General features: G+C 46.7%; 1 protein-coding gene across 1 annotated transcript; it reads left to right on the plus strand.

Moving 5' to 3' along the window:
- The first annotated feature begins 639 nt into the window (after positions 1–639).
- On the plus strand, positions 640–16348 carry zbtb4 (zinc finger and BTB domain containing 4). Its single transcript, XM_054601013.1, has 2 exons — positions 640–727; positions 7685–16348. The coding sequence occupies exon 2, from the start codon at positions 7701–7703 to the stop codon at positions 13221–13223; it is 5523 nt and encodes a 1840-aa protein (XP_054456988.1). The 5' UTR covers positions 640–727; positions 7685–7700; the 3' UTR covers positions 13224–16348.
- The last annotated feature ends 1019 nt before the right edge of the window (positions 16349–17367 follow it).

Genomic DNA, 17367 nt, shown 5'->3' on the forward strand with positions numbered 1-17367 from the left:
TTGAGTTGGCGTGGTTCCTGTTTGTTTTCAGCCATTTTGGGGACTTGCAGTGCTCGTAACAAACTGCTTAAATGGCGTCCTCTTGCTTGCTCTCCCACTCTGTCTCCCTCTGCCTCTCCCTCCCTCTCCCTATCGCTGGGCTTTGTGTATATAAAGTAGTGTGTGTGTGTGTGTGTGTGTGTGTGTGTGTGTGTGTGTGTGTGTGTGTGTGTGTGTGTGTGTGCATGCGTGTATGTGTGTGTAGAGAGAGGGAGAGAGGGAACAACACTTCCAAATAAAAAGAAGATTGGATTCAGTGGGGGGGGGGAGAGAGGAGTGGAAGTGGGGGGGGGATTCACTTGCTGGAAAAAAAAAGAGCAAAAACACTAAGAATCGTGTGTCAGTGGCAAAAAACTGGAGTGAGAGAGGAGAGAGAGAGAGAGCAAGAAAGGGGGAGTGAGTGAGAGAGAGAGAGCAAGCAAGTTCGAGTGTGAGAATCGCTCCTGCCCTCTGTCTTCACACACTGCTGCCTGTATGTGTGTGTGTGTCTGTGTGTCTGTGTGTGTGTGTGTGTGTGTGTGTGTGTGTGTGTGTGTGCACCGCCTCTCCCTGTGCTCACTCGCTCTCTCTCACACACACTCAGACGTGCGCATACACAGACCAAGGGGGAGAGAGAGAGAGAGAGGAGAGAGGGAGTGTGAGGGGAGAGAACACATCGCAGCAGAGATGCAGCAGGAGGTTTTCCGAGGTACGTTCTCTTGTATGCTTGCCTTCCTGAGAGACAGCCAGAGAGAATAAGAGGAAGAGAGGCTGATTTCTGTTGTTTTCCTGCTTGTTTTTCTGCTTCACTCTGCTGCTGCTGCGGTGGTTGCTCCGCGCTTGAAGAGGAGGAAAAGGTTTTTATTTTACCGTGCGTGTGTTGGGGCGTGAGTGTTTGTGTGTCTGTGTGTGTGTGTGTGTGTATTTATGCAGTGTGTGTTTGTGGACGCGTTTTTATGTGTGTGTGTGTGTGTGTGTGCATGTGCTGGGTCTGTTTGTGTGTGTGTGTTTGTGCGCCAGTAACAGGCCTTGTCTCCCTCATCCTCCCCTCTGTTGCTGGCGCACCACGCAGTTCTTTTTCAAGAGTGATGACTCGTTTTTGGATTGTGATGAAACTTTTAATTTATCGAAGCCCCCTGCGTCTCTGTGATTCACCCTAGATGTGGAGGAGGGCGGGGGGGAACCAGCCAGTCAGAACAAATATGAGCTTTGTTGTTGGGGTCCAAACATGGTGGGCCAGTCTACCAATCTTGCTCGTCAAGTTAGTACCAACATCAGAGGGAGTGTTTTTTGGGGGAAAAGCTTGCATGTAGGCGACGGTAAACATCTCTAGATCCACCGACTGGTTCTGTTTCGTGTTCCGGTCATGGGCCGCCCCATTTGTCATCCATTTTACCAGCCTGTTGTTTAGCTGGAGGTTGCCTCTGGAAGAGCAGCAGAGGGCATATTGATGTCACCAATCCCGTTGTTGCTGCCCGAAGCCTTACTTTTTTTTTTTTTTCAAAAACAACACAGCATCTGCTGCCAACTACTCCACATTCCTGGTTTCCATGGATGCCAAGCCAAGCCCCTCTGTGCTAAATGTACAGAATATATGATTCACTCTGCCACAGGGGTAGGGGTCATAGGTCAGACAATAGGAAGTGTAGTTTCTCGCTGCTCTGTGGTGTCACAGCGATGATGTTGTCATGATGGTGGCAGTTTGTGTTTGGGTCACACATTAGGTAAATCATGGCTGCATGTGGGCCTTTTTCTGTCTTGGGTATAAAAGTGCCAACACAAGACCGAGTTGGTTGGCTTAGTTTGATTATGCAGTTTTAATAAAATGCCACAAACATTTAAGATGTAGACGCATTCGAGAAACTGGTGCAGCGCTTCATCTTCTCTAAACCGCCATCGTTATACTTGCAGTTTATGGAGAACATGCTGCTCTGGCTCAGCTTTGCTAAAACTCAAACGTTTCTCGGTTGTTTGAGACAGAGAACTCCAGAGTGTCTTTCTCACCTCCTTCAACAGGGACTGCGTGCGAAATTGAAAAAATGATTTCGGGGAAATTACCTCAAAAAGGTCACCAGTGTAGTGTTACCGCTCTCCAGGGGTACTTTTTTTTTTTTTTTTTTTTTGGGCCTTACTGTTTCCGAACGCCTCGCATGATTCTTTTGCAGCGAGCAGAATTATGTGAATTACGTGCTGGGCTGAGAGCTAACGTAGCGTGGAGAGTATGGCGTTTTAGACATGGGCAGGTTCGCTGGTGCGTGGAGCGGCATGTGAAAAACACTACCATACATAACAGTTTACAAGTTGGGAGGGGGGGGGAGAGAGAGAGAGAGAGAGAGCACTCAGTCATGCTGAGGGGGATCTGAAAGACAAGGAAACCATGAAATGTGAACATAGGCGAGACGTGTTTGAAGTTACCCCCCACACCCCCCTCCCACCACCACAACCACCACCACCACCTCCGCTCAACCACTCCCCGACCCATACCAACTTCCCTTACCTCCTCCCTCCCTCCCTCTATCCCATCTGGCTGGCTCCACCACGCTCTCTTGGACGGGGGTTGTGAAGAGTTCAGTTGCTGTTCTTGCTAACGATGCCCCCACTACCCGCCCACACACACCCTCATGCACACACATGCACCCTCCTCTTCACAGACCAACTGCTGCTCCGATAGTTGGGCCCCTCTGGCTGCCCCTCACTGGGGAAAAAAGCCCAACTGACACCTTCCTCTTTCCACATGCTCCTCGCCGCTGGCTCACCGGCTGGAACACCGGCTGGAACACCGAGGCCCCCCGCATTCTGACTTCCAGTCACTCCCCTTGACCCCTTACACACACATACACACACATACACACACATACACACATTATCAATGCTCCGAACGTCGTATGTTGCTCCTTTAAGCAATGATGTGCTGTCATTGCTTAAAGGAGCAACATACGACGTTCGGAGCATTCGGAGCATCTGTGTGTGTTGTTATCCGAGCTTTTCTTTGCTCTGTTAACATAGCTGGCAAGGTAAACACTTTTAGCTCTTTCAGCCATTTTAGCGCTGTTAGCACCTTTGGCACCGTTATTTTCTAGCCGCGTCGCCATGTTTAGAGCCGGTATTATCCACCTTTAAGTTATAGATAAAGGATGATTCTGGTTTGTTACAACTTGGTTGTTAGTTTATGTATTAATCGTTCATAGTTTTGGCCACATTCATATTAGAAATAATAAAGTTGCACGAAGTAAATTAAGTGTTTAGATCTTTGAATGCGGTGACAACAAAAGACGTGCGTAGAAGAAATATTCAAATTACAAAATGACTTCCTGCTTCTTCTTTGACCTGCAGCACTGCAGGCACAAGTTTACTCTGTTAAATGACTGTAGCTTTGTGAAAACACATGTTTTATGTGCAATGAGAGATTATTACCAACATTTCAGGTGTGCTCACTGTCAGTTTCATCACAAAATACAGCGGTTTGAATCATCTATAAACTCCCTTGAACCATCAGATTTTGCCTTAGCAACATTATTGTGTTCCCAGATCTAAGCAACTACTTTGGTGAGCACAAACTATGAAAATAGGACCTAAGTTGTAATCGACCAGAATTGTCCTTCTGTTCGGGAGAGTACAGGGAAAGTAAGATAACTTTATCATTTTAGCTGTACTCTATTAAAGATATTTTAATGAGGGTTAGGTACGAATGTTAGCTGCTTACATTAAAGTTGAAATATGAGAGTAAATTATGTGGCACTAAAACAGTATTAAAAATATAATTTGCTATAATCAGACTTTTAATCCTCAATTATATGAAGGATTGGACCCAATAGTTTAAAACAGTTTAGAGCCAAATCAAGTTTTAGTTTGAACTGCCCAATATTAAATGACTTGTGGTTGGAATTTCCTTTGAGATGAAAGCTGGCAAAAAAAAAAAGCATGATAATTGAATCCTAACAGATATTTGTCTGTCAAGTACCAGTTTCAGTGTGGAAATAAACAGATTGCTCAACGGCTTGTTCAAGGCCTTCAGCTGGCGTACCAGCCAAACTGCCGTCCTGCCTTATGTTATGCAAAGCCACCTTAGCAGTGATTTTCCTAGTGACTGATTGACCATTTACCAGTAGCGGGCCGTGCATTTCACACCTAGGCCTTCAGCGATGTCCTACACAGTCCTACCTGAATTAATCCACCTCTTAATGCCATCATTATGACGCCATGGTTCTAGAAACTATACATTTAGACAGAAACGCATTATAACTGGGCGTAGCATCACCTTAACATAGTCGAGTACAACAGAGTTATACTAATATTTCCAAAGCATTTAAAATCAATAAATCCGCATTTACAATTAAGAGTGTTAAACTACCAGCTTTAAGATCACTTGGATACTGTCAAAACGTTAAAATAAAAGGCGCTTTTGAAGGATTAGTCTACAACGTTTTAAGTCCACCAATAGTATGTGAGCTTTAACAAGTTTGTTCGCTAAACAGCGCATTGTTTCATTTAAGAAACGTGACGATAAAGACACAAACTATTCACTGAAAATAAAAGAAAACAAACAAATAATTTGCATTTGTTCTTGAGAAGTGTCATTGAGTCCTTTCACTGCAGGCACAGCTGAGCTAGTGCGCCACACACATCATCTCTTGCAGAAGCATCAAGCATTTATTTTTTATATATTTGTCATTTTATTTCGTTAATATTTATTTAATAAAAAAAAAAATGTAAATGCTTTGTACTCACCAAAACACCTGCTTATTTGAACAAATTTACATCCTAGCATCCTTGCTTGCATCGGGGTTGGCCGACCTCTTCTCACGATATCTAGCTTTTCTTGAAAAGTCCGTCTTGAAAATGGCGTTGTAAGTATATCTGCGACCAAGGTTCACTTTGCTAGCTCTGCCTCTCACTAGTGCGTATCCAATCAAAATACGTGCACGTGCTGACGTTTCGTTTCCGTTCACTTTAAACTACAGGCGCCCACGCTGTTGATTCTGAAGGCCTAAGGGCAGATTTCTTGGACCCTAGCAACACATGATGGCTGAAATATGATTGGATAAAACTTATGGTTTTCAAGGTCATAAAGTGATCCAAGTTTTTCAACTTCTAATAAAAAAGAGTCAATAGTAAAACTTCTGCTGTTTTAAATTGGTCCAAAAATTCAAGCAAGCAATAAGTTAGGATTATTGAACAGCACTTATCATTTCCGCAATGTTTATTGGTTTTCAAAAGTTAAACTGTGCTGAGAGAGGGAGACTAATCTGTAAATGCCATTTCTAATGATTTAAACAAAAAAAACAATTTACTTCATGTTTGTCATTTGATATCAAATACAAATTGAATCCGTAGGCCTCTGTTCCCTCTGCCTGTCAGTGAAGAGCCTTTCGTTGTTATACAGAAGCCAATGCGTTTGGTATAATTAGTTTTATGTCCACGCGAGACTAGTTAGTAATTTTTTTCCTGCACCAGCTGAGATCCTGTGCGTGCTCTGCGGTTATATAGTGCCACAAGCGTAAATAGACGAACACTTCATAGGCTGACCAACATTTTTGTTTGTGCAGAACATCCTGTTACCGAGAGGTGTGGGAACAGGGTTGCTGTTTATTTTGATTTCGCTTTAGGGTCCTCGCCACATTCATGGTCACATTTGTTCGTGTGCTTGTTTGTGAGTTGAACAGAAGGATGTATGTGTGTTTAGCTGTGTATCCCCTCATCTGCACAAATAATAAAGCACATATTTCTGTGAATATGACTAAATCCAGTCCATTTAAAGCACGTTAAAAGCTCCCTGTCACAGTCAGATGGCGCGTCGTGCAGCCTCTGCCTGTGCAGCGGCTGTGTGCGTCACAGGGAGATAAAGGAAAAGAGCGAGGGGGCGGTGTACGCATTTCCCTGAGATGGTGAAATTTTTAGCCTTAGCACTGTCTCTCGGTGTGTCCGCCCACTTGTAGCAGACGGGCGCTTGCCATAAGGGATTTCCTGCACAACATCTATCGCTCAGCAAATGTGAGGCCTGTTTCAATACAGAGCAAGAAAATATGGCAAGCCTGGCGAGACGTGATTGTGCATCCTATTTGTTAGACATAGATCTTGAATAGACATGACCACGGACAACAAAAAGCATGTGTCACTGCTTGCACTAAGTACGTCATTAATAGACACACGTGTTTTCCTTTTGTTGACTATACTTAGTTCCATCTGTATCCTCAGTGTCATGGTGCACTCAGATTCACCTTTTGATTTCTAATGTCATTTACAAGTGTTGGAACTACTTTTTTTAGGCCCGTCTGTCTTGCCTGTGGGCATGTATGAGTGTAAGTACAGTGCTGTCTATACATGCATGTTTGTTTGTTTGTTTGTGTGGGTGTGTGCGTGTGCGTGGTTATATGTTTGTCTATGCGGCTGTTGCTTTTGTGTGCATGTGTGTGAGTGTTTGCCTGGGCTCCTGTCTGTCTGACAGTGTCTGACTGTTCCTGTTTCAAACCCCCCCCTCCCTCCTCCTCCCCTCTCCTTCTCACTGTCTCTTGCTCTCCCGGTTTCTTTCTCTCTCTCTCTCTCCCTTTTTCTATCACCCTTTTACTTTCCCTCTCCCTTATCCTCACCCTCTCTCTCTCTCTCCCTCTCCCTCTCTCTCTCTCTCTCTCTCTCTCTCTCTCTCTCTCTCTCTCTCCCTCCTCTTCCCTCTGCAATAACAGTGCTGACCTAGTTTCTGCCTGTTCAGGGCTGCCTGTGGAATTTTACAGCGGCCTGCCTTCCTGGCTGCTTTGCTGCTTGAAAACGCAGGCAGAAAAGCATGACTGAGGATTTTTCTTCTCGTCGCATCATTATGGCCGTATACTGTCTCCGTTCTTCTCCCCAATGTGCAGAGCTAAATAATTCGACCCATTTTAAATAAGTAATAACAGCAAATTGCCTATCACGCAGGAATCTGCAGCTATCTAGTTTATTAGGGAATTCGTAGCAGGACTGCATCCACCACCATGGCAGTCAAATTAAAATGGAAATGAGAATAGCCTGTCGCTCATCTTCCACAGCTTAGCTGGGATTGTACCGGATGCAGAGGACTTAAATACACCCCTTCTCTGTGCACATGCATGCATGCAATCTCCCTCCTTTCTCCTCTTCCCCTCTTTCCTTCCCTCCTGCCTTTGCCTTCGCAAATAAATGGTTAGAGTCATGCCCGGCAAATACTAGCCACTGCCAGGAATGGCTAACAAGGCGCTTGCTCAAACAGCAAGAGAATGGGACTATTTTTACGTGCGCACTTCGGGCCATGGATCTAAGTCAATACTCTGAGGGAATCTTGATTAAAACTGAATGGCGTCCAATTAGGCATAGGGAATGTTGTGTCACAGCCGAGAGAGATGGATCTCTGGAATGCCTTTCTAAAGGCTTGGTTGTGGCACGCTGAAATCTAAACCAGCACTGCCGCAGATTCATTCCTTCCCCCTACCCTCTCCCTCCTTTCACTCACCATTCCTGGCGGGGCTGTTGGAGTTCAGCATTGCTGGGGCATTCAGTTTTCTTTTCCGTTTCTCAAAAGTGTTCTACGAGCGTCATGACTGGTACTGCAAAAGCTTTGGGTTTACATAAATGTTAATTCTTTGCTTTATTTTGATTAAATGTTCATGTATCTTAGGATGTTGAAATGCTTACATATACTTTCTGATTTCTCTTTCAGATTTCGGGTGCTGGTCATGGTGTCCGGTGAGAAGGTGTGGGACCCCCTCCACGCGAGCCTTATTCAGTCACGTCTGAGTGAGCGACACCTGGCTGCTGGGCTAACTCCCCTCTGCAATACCAGACATCAGACAACAACTAAGAACTCTACGTGCCAACGGAGTCAGCGGTTATCACCTTTGTCTTCCCCGCCACTGTCATCAGTGGCTGTAGACACTCTTCAACCAGTTGGGGCCTCCTCACCATTACACCTGCCTGTCAATTTCTGCCGCTCAAGCAAGACCAAAGGGCTAAACAAACCAGTCCACTGTCTTGGATTGGCCTTTCAGCCTGAGGAAGAGGAGGAGGAGGAGGAGGAGGAGGAGGAGGAGGAGGAAGGAGGAGAAGTTGAGCAGTTGGAGATGAAGGGTAAAAGGCATGGAGGCCGTGGAGAGGCCATGATGGAGGACAGGCTGGAGGACATGGCCGATGGACCCAAAAATGCAAAAATCACCTTAAGCTTCCCGCTTAGTGCCGCCCCCCTCCCAGCCTCCCTGACATCTCCAAACCACTGTCGTAGCTCTTCATCATCCTCCCCTTCCCCTCACAGACGGCGGCCATCCTCCAAGAGCTCAGACGAGGGGTCGCTGTGGAAACTGGACGCTACTATGGACGTTAAGCACAGACCATTTAAGCCCCCGAGGCACGACAGCTCTCCGTCCTCTTCACCTTCCTCCTCCTCATCTCCCATGACTGTTCATGCACTTAGTAGGAAGGATATCAAATCCCCGCCTCCTCTGAAGTGCTCCAAACTCAATCCAGAGACTCAGTTCCACAGGTCGCCCCCACGATCCTCCAGCGGGTCCTTAGGTGGCTGTTATGGTGGCGATGGATGGGATGAGAGGCACAGGGGGGCCAACGGTACCGCCTCGCCCTCTCAAACCGCCCAGATCCTCTTCAGTCTGGGCACGTCGGCCTATCAAAGAGGTGGGGATGCAGAGAGGAGAGAGAAAATGACAGGAAGACCAGCTGGGAAAGTGGGAAGCCCTCATGGACCAAGTCTTCACCCACCCACCCTCCACCTTCCTCCCCCCTTACCACCACCCCCTCCTCCCCCATCTGAGGGTCTTACCGCACCCCCTCACTCATCCTCTTATTCCCCTACCGACAGCCTAAAGCCCGAACTGATTTGCGGGGTGTGCCATCGGCTTTTCAGCTCGGCCTCCTCCCTGACGGTCCACATGCGGCTGCATCGTGGCAGCCGCGCCCTCAATTGCTGCTATTGTGGCAAAGTCTTCATCCACAGCAAGAGACTGCAGTCCCATGAGGCCTCCTGTAGGGTGCCAGGCCTGCCCTCCAACAGCCTGGGCCCTCCTTCCCTCGCTGTGCAGCCAAAGGAGGAGCCGCTGGAGGAGGGTGAGGTGAGAGTGGAGGGGGGAGTGATCGTGGGACAATCAGACATCAGTAAGGCGCGGCCGGGGAAGAAAGCACGGAGCCTCCTGGCACGTATCCAAGGTGATGATGCAGCAGCCGCAGAGTTACTAGCGGGTGATGAGCACCATTTTGTGAAGGTGGTAGACGGCAATATCATTTATTTCTGCTCTGTGTGTGAACGTTCCTACATGACCCTATCCAGCCTGAAGCGTCACTCTAATGTGCACTCATGGCGCCGCAAATACCCATGCCACTTCTGCGACAAGGTCTTTGCCCTGGCTGAGTACCGCACAAAGCACGAGGTGTGGCACACTGGGGAGCGCCGCTACCAGTGCATCTTCTGCTGGGATGCCTTCGCCACCTACTACAATCTCAAAACACACCAGAAGACCATCCATGGGATTAACCCCAGCCTCATCTCCAGTGAAAAGACAGCTAATGGGGGTTATAAACAGAAAGCTAATGCCCTGAAACTCTACCGCCTCCTCCCCATGCGCTCCCAGAAGAGACCCTACAAGACTTACAGTGACAGTTTGCATAATGGACTGCTTGTCCCACCAACTGAGACACCTTCCCTCTCCATGCCTGGCCTGGGCTGTGCTCTGGGCCCTGGGGACTTACAAAGCCTCATCAGTGGGGCCCACCCTCAGAGTGTGAAGCCTGACCCAGATGACTTCCCTGATGGCTTCCCTGTTTCTGTTGAGCATGGGGACCTCTCCACGCTAATACCCCTCCCCCAAACAGACATGCCCCAAGTTAGAAAACATGATAGTGAGGCCCAAGGGTTAGAGCAGGGGAGAAGCAGTGGCAGCTTCAAAATGTCTAGTAGCAGCAAAACCAAAACACCTAAGGCTGGTAGAGGCACAGACACAAGCATGCCTTCTGTAATAACTTATGGCCATACGAAACCCTCCGTCATCGTTCATGGAACGGCAGTGTCATCCTCTGTCATTGTGCATAGCAACCAGGTCACCTCTGGAAGTGAAAAAAGCCCAATGAGCAGTCCATCCCCTGAAAGTAGCAACAGTCAGACTTCACACAAGGGCATTCCCAGGCCATTCAAAAAGCATAGGGATAGTGCAGATAACCATAGAAAGAGGTCAAGGGACAGTTCAGATACCACAGAGGAGGGCTCAAGAGGTAGACAGGGTGAAGAGACAGGCAGATTATTTCACAAATCACGCAAATCCCACAGCAAGAGCGACATCTTTAACTCAAAGCAGCTGTCAGCATCTGTAGGGTCACATGTCAAAGAGGCAGGGCCACTGTGCCAGATTACTGTACGTATCGGTGAGGAAGCCATAGTGAAGCGCAGCATCTCTGAGACGGATCTTAGGAGAGACAAGAGCCTTTCTCCACCTAAAACCAAACGGAGTGAAACCTCATCTGTGCGGGAAGCAAAGGAAACACGTCATTCCCATCACCACCACCATAAACACCGCCTCCACCGCAGAGTCAGCCTGGAAGAAGACGGTGATAAAGAAGGAGGAGATTGTGAGGAGGAGGTCAGGAAAAAGAGCTCCAAATCCCCCGATGAAGTGAGGGAGTACTACTTCCGTCGGGAGGTGCGTGACCAGGAGAGTGACCATGACACAGAGGATAATTTATGGCGGCCTTACTACTCCTACAAGCCTAAGAGGAAGGCCCAAGCACATCTACAGAGGGTCAAGAGCTGGCAGAGAAAACTGAAATTCAAGCGATCCATCCGGTTGAAGAGGAGGACAGATAGGCTCAAGAACCATGTGAATAAAGAGACAGATAAATCACAGGATGAGGAAGAGGATGAGAAGATTGGGGAGGCCGAAAAACTGTCAAAATCCAACAGAGACGAGGAAGAGGGGAAAAAGAAAGATGATCTCTCTGCCCCTTTAAAGGAGAAAAACAAAGACCCAGAAGAACAAGTTAAGGAGGCCTGTCATGAGGTTCCCAGTCCTCCTCTGCACTCTCCAAAGTCTCCTCAGTCTACCTCAGTGGCCCCTACGGGAATAAAGAGGCGGCCTTGGACTAATGGGAATGCGGCAGAGTGTGGTACATGTGGCTGCTGGTTCTCAAGCCCCAGGAAGCGAGACAAACACGAGCTGAGCCATCTGCTGGAGTTTGTATGCCTCTTTTGCAGAGCCACTTTCCCCTCAAGGGATAAGTTGGAAGACCACCAGAGAGCCCAGCATCCCAAGCCTACTGAGGCACCTTCTGTACCCCAAAAAGTGGCAGTCGTTGAACAAGTTGAAGGGGTCGGTGTTAAATCTGTGCCAGAAATTGCAAAGTATGATGAAGAAAAAGGGGGCCAAGTAGCCTTAGTAGGGTGTAACTCTAGTCCAAGTCGCCTTAGCAGGAGAGCATTATCACGACACACCTGTCCACAGTGTCACAAGGTGTGCAAGACATCTTCAGCACTAACTCGCCATATCCGACGCCATGAGTTAAGCAGTTCCCCAGAGAGAGAAAGGGAAGATAAAGACTCGGAGCCACAAACAGCAGAGATTGTTGTTAGCACTGTTAGCAGAGACCTAGAGACTGAAAAAGGCCAAGCTCCCAGCGCTGTTTCAGTTATCAGCTATTCAACACCAGACCCCCCCAGCAGTAGTGACTGTTTGGCATCACAGCACCATGACGACCATCTAAGTGAACTGACAGATGAACATCGGGTGTCAGAATTCAGTGGCAAACCTGAACTTGCAGAGCTCTCACATCCAGCTTTAGAGAGAGAGCCCAGCCCACAAATTGCAGACCCTCCATCAGAAAGTCCGGTTAACCTTACGCCCACTAAACACGAATTCACGCCTGCCACACCCTCTGCTCTCCAGAGCGTGCTCGTCATGAATGGACCTGAATGTCTGGACTACCGCACCCCCAGCAAAAAGAACCAAGACAGCCAGATACACAGGATACCCAGCCCTATGCACATCGTGGCATCCAACAACACCTCTCCAAATGTGCCCATGACGTCACAGACCAGAATAACCACTGCTGCTCCTCCTGTTTCCATGACAACAGCTCTCAGCTCAGAGGGGGGATTCATGAAACGGGATGGGGTCATTATGGACAGAGAGAGGCAGAGTGGGAGTGGTATGTTTCTACACGTAGGTTACGAGGAAACACCCCGGATCCAGGATCTCAGAGTTCAATCGCTGTCCAGGAGTCCCTCTCCCAATGAAGCACAAGACCTGACCATGTCCTCTATTCTAGCCAGAGAGAGGGAGATAGAGAGGCACAGAGAGAAAGAGAGGGAGCTGGAGAGACAGAGAGAAAGGGAGAGGGACAAAAAAATGGTGAAAGAGAGAGAAAAAGAGATAGAGAGGGCCCATCAAATGAGTAGAGTTTCGCACACCCCACAGGACCAGATTTCTCTGCTAGTCCCTAAAGATGAGCCCTTGAGCCCTGTGCCGTCCCCCCATCATATCCCCCCTCAAACCACTATGAATGGATCCTCCTCACACAGGCACAGTCCCAAATCTCCCTGCCGGTCCCCCTCGACTACTGGCCTCCCAGCTCCAGGCAACCGCCAGGTTCACTCCAGTTCACAAGGACTCGACAGACTCCCTCTGCCCACTGGAGCAGCTGGTGCCGGTGACCGCCCCTCTGCCCACGCTCTGCTTCTCCCCCGAGCCCCGCAACCACCTGAGCCGGAGCACCACGATACTGTTCCTTCCAGAGATTCCAGAGGGAGCGCCACCCCAGTGGGCTACCATGCCCAGAATTACCCCATGCCCCTTATTGTGCCGGACAGCTACCACTCTGGTAAGAAGCAGGAGGAAAACCTGCTCATGTCCTCCTATCCTGCTGGAGCTTTTCCCTTTGGCCCACTGGGGAAAATGATGGTCCCCAATGGCGGGGACCTGGCTAAGCTGCCGTTTTATCCGGACCCTTACCAGCTGCTCTATGGGCCACAGCTGCTGGCCTACCCTTATAACCTGGCCGCTCTTCCTGTGGCTCTGAATATGATGGCACCTGGGGGGGACAAGGTGGAGCCTCTGCCTTTCCTCCCTGCCATCTTCAACTACACAGCCACTGCGGGGCAGTACATGGGCACAGCCCCTCACCCGCTCGTGGCAAATCCCAGCCTCTACAGCAGCAGCAGCGGCTGCAGCAGCAAGAAACAACGAGACAGCAGCAGCAGCAAACCGTAGGACACAGAAGCACTATAAGGAATACATTTCAATGGGGACGTTCTGGCCTGTTTAGCACGGGAGTGGGAGGGGTGCGTGCTCACTGGGTCACTGAGTACACTCGCACAGTACCCCTGCCTCTCCTTCAGTAGAGATCAGAGCTAGGCATAATATCAGGAGTAGGTTGAAGGGAGGAGAAGGAGCAAAGAAACGAGGGGAGATAGGGGGCCGATATTACAGCGTTGATCATTACTCCCCCCCCTCTTTACTCTGGCTCCCCTTTTCTCCGTGTCTCTCCTGTCTTGCTGTAGTGTGTCGTAGTTCTAGAGCTTGATTATTCTTCCTCTCTGACTCATTATATTATCTATAAGAATAAGAACTGCTAACAGGATGTGTGTCGTGTGAAAAATTAGTTCAGTCTGCTTCCCTTTATAGCCGCCGCATAGCGAGGATAAACGCTCTCCAGGGACGGCTTGTGTGGGCAAGTAAGGGATGACACAGAAGAGTCCTCACTCAAAACACAGCTGAAGGTGGAGCATTAAGCAACTCTTGCGTCATATTTTGTATGAGCGAATGAGATTGCAGGTGTATCCTGTCGTTAATCTGTCAATGAAAGTTCTATATGAGCATGTACATGCACATGTATGGAGGTGATTTGTGCATGCAGAGGTGGGCTACGTGTGTGTGTGTGTGTGTGTGTGTGTGTGTGTGTGTGTGTGTGTGTGTGTGTGTGTGTGTGTGTGTGTGTGTGTGTGTGTGTGTGTGTGTGTGTGTGTGTGCAAGTAATGGAGTGTGTGCGTGAATGGCCAGTTCATTCCATGTGAGACTTTTCACAGCATTCCTACTCTAGTTGGAATAGCTACTGTGGGTCAATATGTAGAAGTGCATTTAGAAGTGATTCCTCATATCCAAATCATTAAAGAAGTAAATGCTACGGCTGGATGCGAGTCTTTGACAATGACAGAGCATCTGAGCTTCTGATGTCTCAACTAACCTGACAACTTTGTGGCCGTATGGCACTGTAGGATCTGTATAGCATTCACCATAGTTTATACCTTATGTGCACAAAATAGAAAGGTAGTGGTCACTTAAAGGGGACACTTGTAGCTGCTTGGGATATGTAGCTGGCCACTGGGTAAGATTTAAAGGCTTGTAGACCATTGCACTTCTGTTTTTCATCTCATTTCCTTCACATTAAATCAAGGAAAAGAATAAAAACTTAGCCTTCGTCTTGCGTAGCTTTTTCCTCTTTGATTGGAAGAGGAAAAGGCTCCATTTCCTAAGCCAGGAAGAATAAAGTGACAGCAAGGAAGGAAATAGAAAAATGGATTCAGGGTATTGAGTTATTTCTGTGTAGGAAAAGAACTATAAGGGCACAAAACTGTTGGACTCTTGAGTCAGAAGGACCCACAGAAATGACTTTGGGGACAAAAAAACAATGTCCTCCCCAACTGAGGGGGCATTTGAAAAAAGCCGGAATAATTTCCCCTCCTGCCCTGTGTCGTTTACCAAGAGGTAGGAAAAGGCTGAGCTTAGCAGCCAAAGTGGTGGCCGAAACTCCCCAGGTGCCCTCCTGGGGCCTTTTTGTTAAGTGTAATGTTATCTCTATGTGTTTGTTTTGATAAACTATGTTGTTGTTTATGTTGTTTAGCCCTCTTACCAGATTGAAATGGCTTCAGTGAAAAGGGGGAGTAAACTTAAAAATATGAATGTAAATTTAGTCATGAGGTTAATGAAGTACAACTGCATTAATGGTAGAGTTGGTTTCAGTTCCTTATTTTGTTTCTGTTTTGACACAAATAACCTGTTAAAGAACCGTATAACGTCTGGTATGCATATATACAGTAGTCCTAGGAACATGTCCGTAATCTTGGGTTCTGTATCCACAAAGCATGAGCAACACTTGCTTCCTAACCGTTTATATCCTCAGCAAATCTGGCATTGTGCGCACAGCTTTTGTTTCTGTTTGATATTTTCTGGCTCTCTTCATCTTCCATATGTCTAATATTTTTTTTTTTTGTTATTCATTATAGACCACAGTTTGGAACGATTCCACAAAACTAGCTTCCACATTTACATCTCACAGTCACTATTTAGGAGCTGTTTAATTCTCCCTCTTCCCTCAAGCATACACTGCACCTTCTCTGAATGAAGTACATATGTTTCGGTGTGTGCGCGTGTGTGTGTGTGTGTGTGTGATGGTAACGGGGCGCCTATTGTATTTAGGCAGGTGTGTAAAAACACATTGTGACCAACTGCAGGGGCGCACAAGCCTCCCCTCGGGTGTGGTTACAAGCCTTTTTCGCGTGTAGACGTACGTGTTTTGTGTACGAATGTGAGTGACTGCGCGAATATGAAAACCAAAATCAATCTGTCTGAGCAGCGTATCCCTTGGCAGTATATGGGCCACCGTTTTTTGGGGGGGTTTTTTTGTTCTTTGACACTTTTTCTGTGGGTTAGTTTCAGTGTAAAAAAAGCCTTGCTGTCTCCAATACACTATCTGAAGCCATTCCTGTAGATGGACATGTTTGTGTTTTTTGGACCATTTCTTATGCCATAGTTTGCCATCATGGTTATCATACAGACCAAAAGCATGCAAATCAACGTATTGTAGTGACTGGACTGGAATCTGGTGGTAATATACAACTATTTACTGTATGTTTTAGTTTAAATGAATGTGCCTCTGCTTTGATATTTAAATAATTATCTATAGTAAGATGTGGACCTGCCAGATTTCAACTGTTAAGGTGCCTTGTTATGGCATAAGAAATTTGAATAATAAATGAACGTTTTCTTGAGAAATGGCAGTATGACTTGGAGATAGAGTTCATGGCTTTGTTTGCTATGAAGCTGTTCATAGATGTAGGGGTGTGGCTAAACTGTTTTGGTATCGTGTACATGTCTAGGGTAATACTGTGCCATATAGAGCCCACAAAATATGTTAATGTTATTTTTAAAAGATGTTTTAATGTTGCCTGATGACTTTGTCTCTAGATTTGATACAAAGGCTTGTAGCCACAGCTCTGTAGTCTCCTTTTTTTTTTCTCGACATTCTTCCTGTTCTCTCTCTCTCTCTCCCCCCTTGGTTTCCGTCTCCCTTTCTTTCTCTTTGCTGCAATCAAACAAAATAAAGTATTAACCTGATGACCCAATGAAATCAACTCTAGTCTGGACTCATATTATTATGTCTCTATTAATCTTTACAAGTTGATCTAGAGTTCCTAAAATGAACCATGTGCGCTTAAAGTTGGCAGACGCCTGTTTTCACATTGTTTGATCCTCCCTGTGAAATACATTTAACATTTACTGAACTTGTGAAGGCAGAAGTGATTGTAGTCATCCTTTTGCACTTATTTCAAGCACATGGTCCATTGGTTAATACTTCTATCACTCTGCATTTAGCGGTAATTTGATATCTTCCCTGTTTCCACTGGTGAATGTTTTTTTGGTATCTTTGGTAACTCATTTCCTGATGTTTGCTTTTAACCACAGCACACATTCATGCTGTTTTTTATGCTGAATACATAAAAACACTATGTCTTGAAAGTTTGTTGCTGACACGTAAACCAGAGGCTGATTACAGCTTCCTCTCGGCAGTCAGGGCACCAGTTTCTTACCCTCCTTGAATGAGCTCTTTCCCACTAGTGACACTCAGTGGTTCGAACAGAAACAGTCGGCTTGGTGACTCGCTCGTCTTTGGACTGTCAAAGTATGATCTCAGAGATGAATTGAAAGCTAAATATGAATGAAATAATTTCAGAAATTGAATAGATATATCAAAAAATATTCATCATGAAATTACAAGATTGGGGAGAAAAATGGTGCATTCATGGCCTCTGGGATGTTTGGGATTTAAAGGTACAGTGCTCTCTTGCCGATAATAAATTCAGTTTCTTTCGAAGGATGGACCTTTTTCACAGCTTATACTAATAACAATGGCTCTGTTCTATTCAAATGCCCCAGTAAGCCATGACAATGGGCCATTATGGGCTATACAAGGACCCCAAAATGTACCCAGCTGAATGAAATGCAGCCATTTTTAATGTTATTTTTTACAGCTTTGCTTTCCTTACTAAGACATCAAGTCTGTTGTGAAAAAAAAGCCTTGTATGCACACACTCCATGACTATCAGTCGATGTTTGTCTGACTTTGAGTTCATACACG

Source organism: Anoplopoma fimbria, chromosome 7 (assembly GCF_027596085.1).
Source record: "Anoplopoma fimbria isolate UVic2021 breed Golden Eagle Sablefish chromosome 7, Afim_UVic_2022, whole genome shotgun sequence".
NCBI classification, from domain to species: Eukaryota; Metazoa; Chordata; class Actinopteri; order Perciformes; family Anoplopomatidae; genus Anoplopoma; species Anoplopoma fimbria.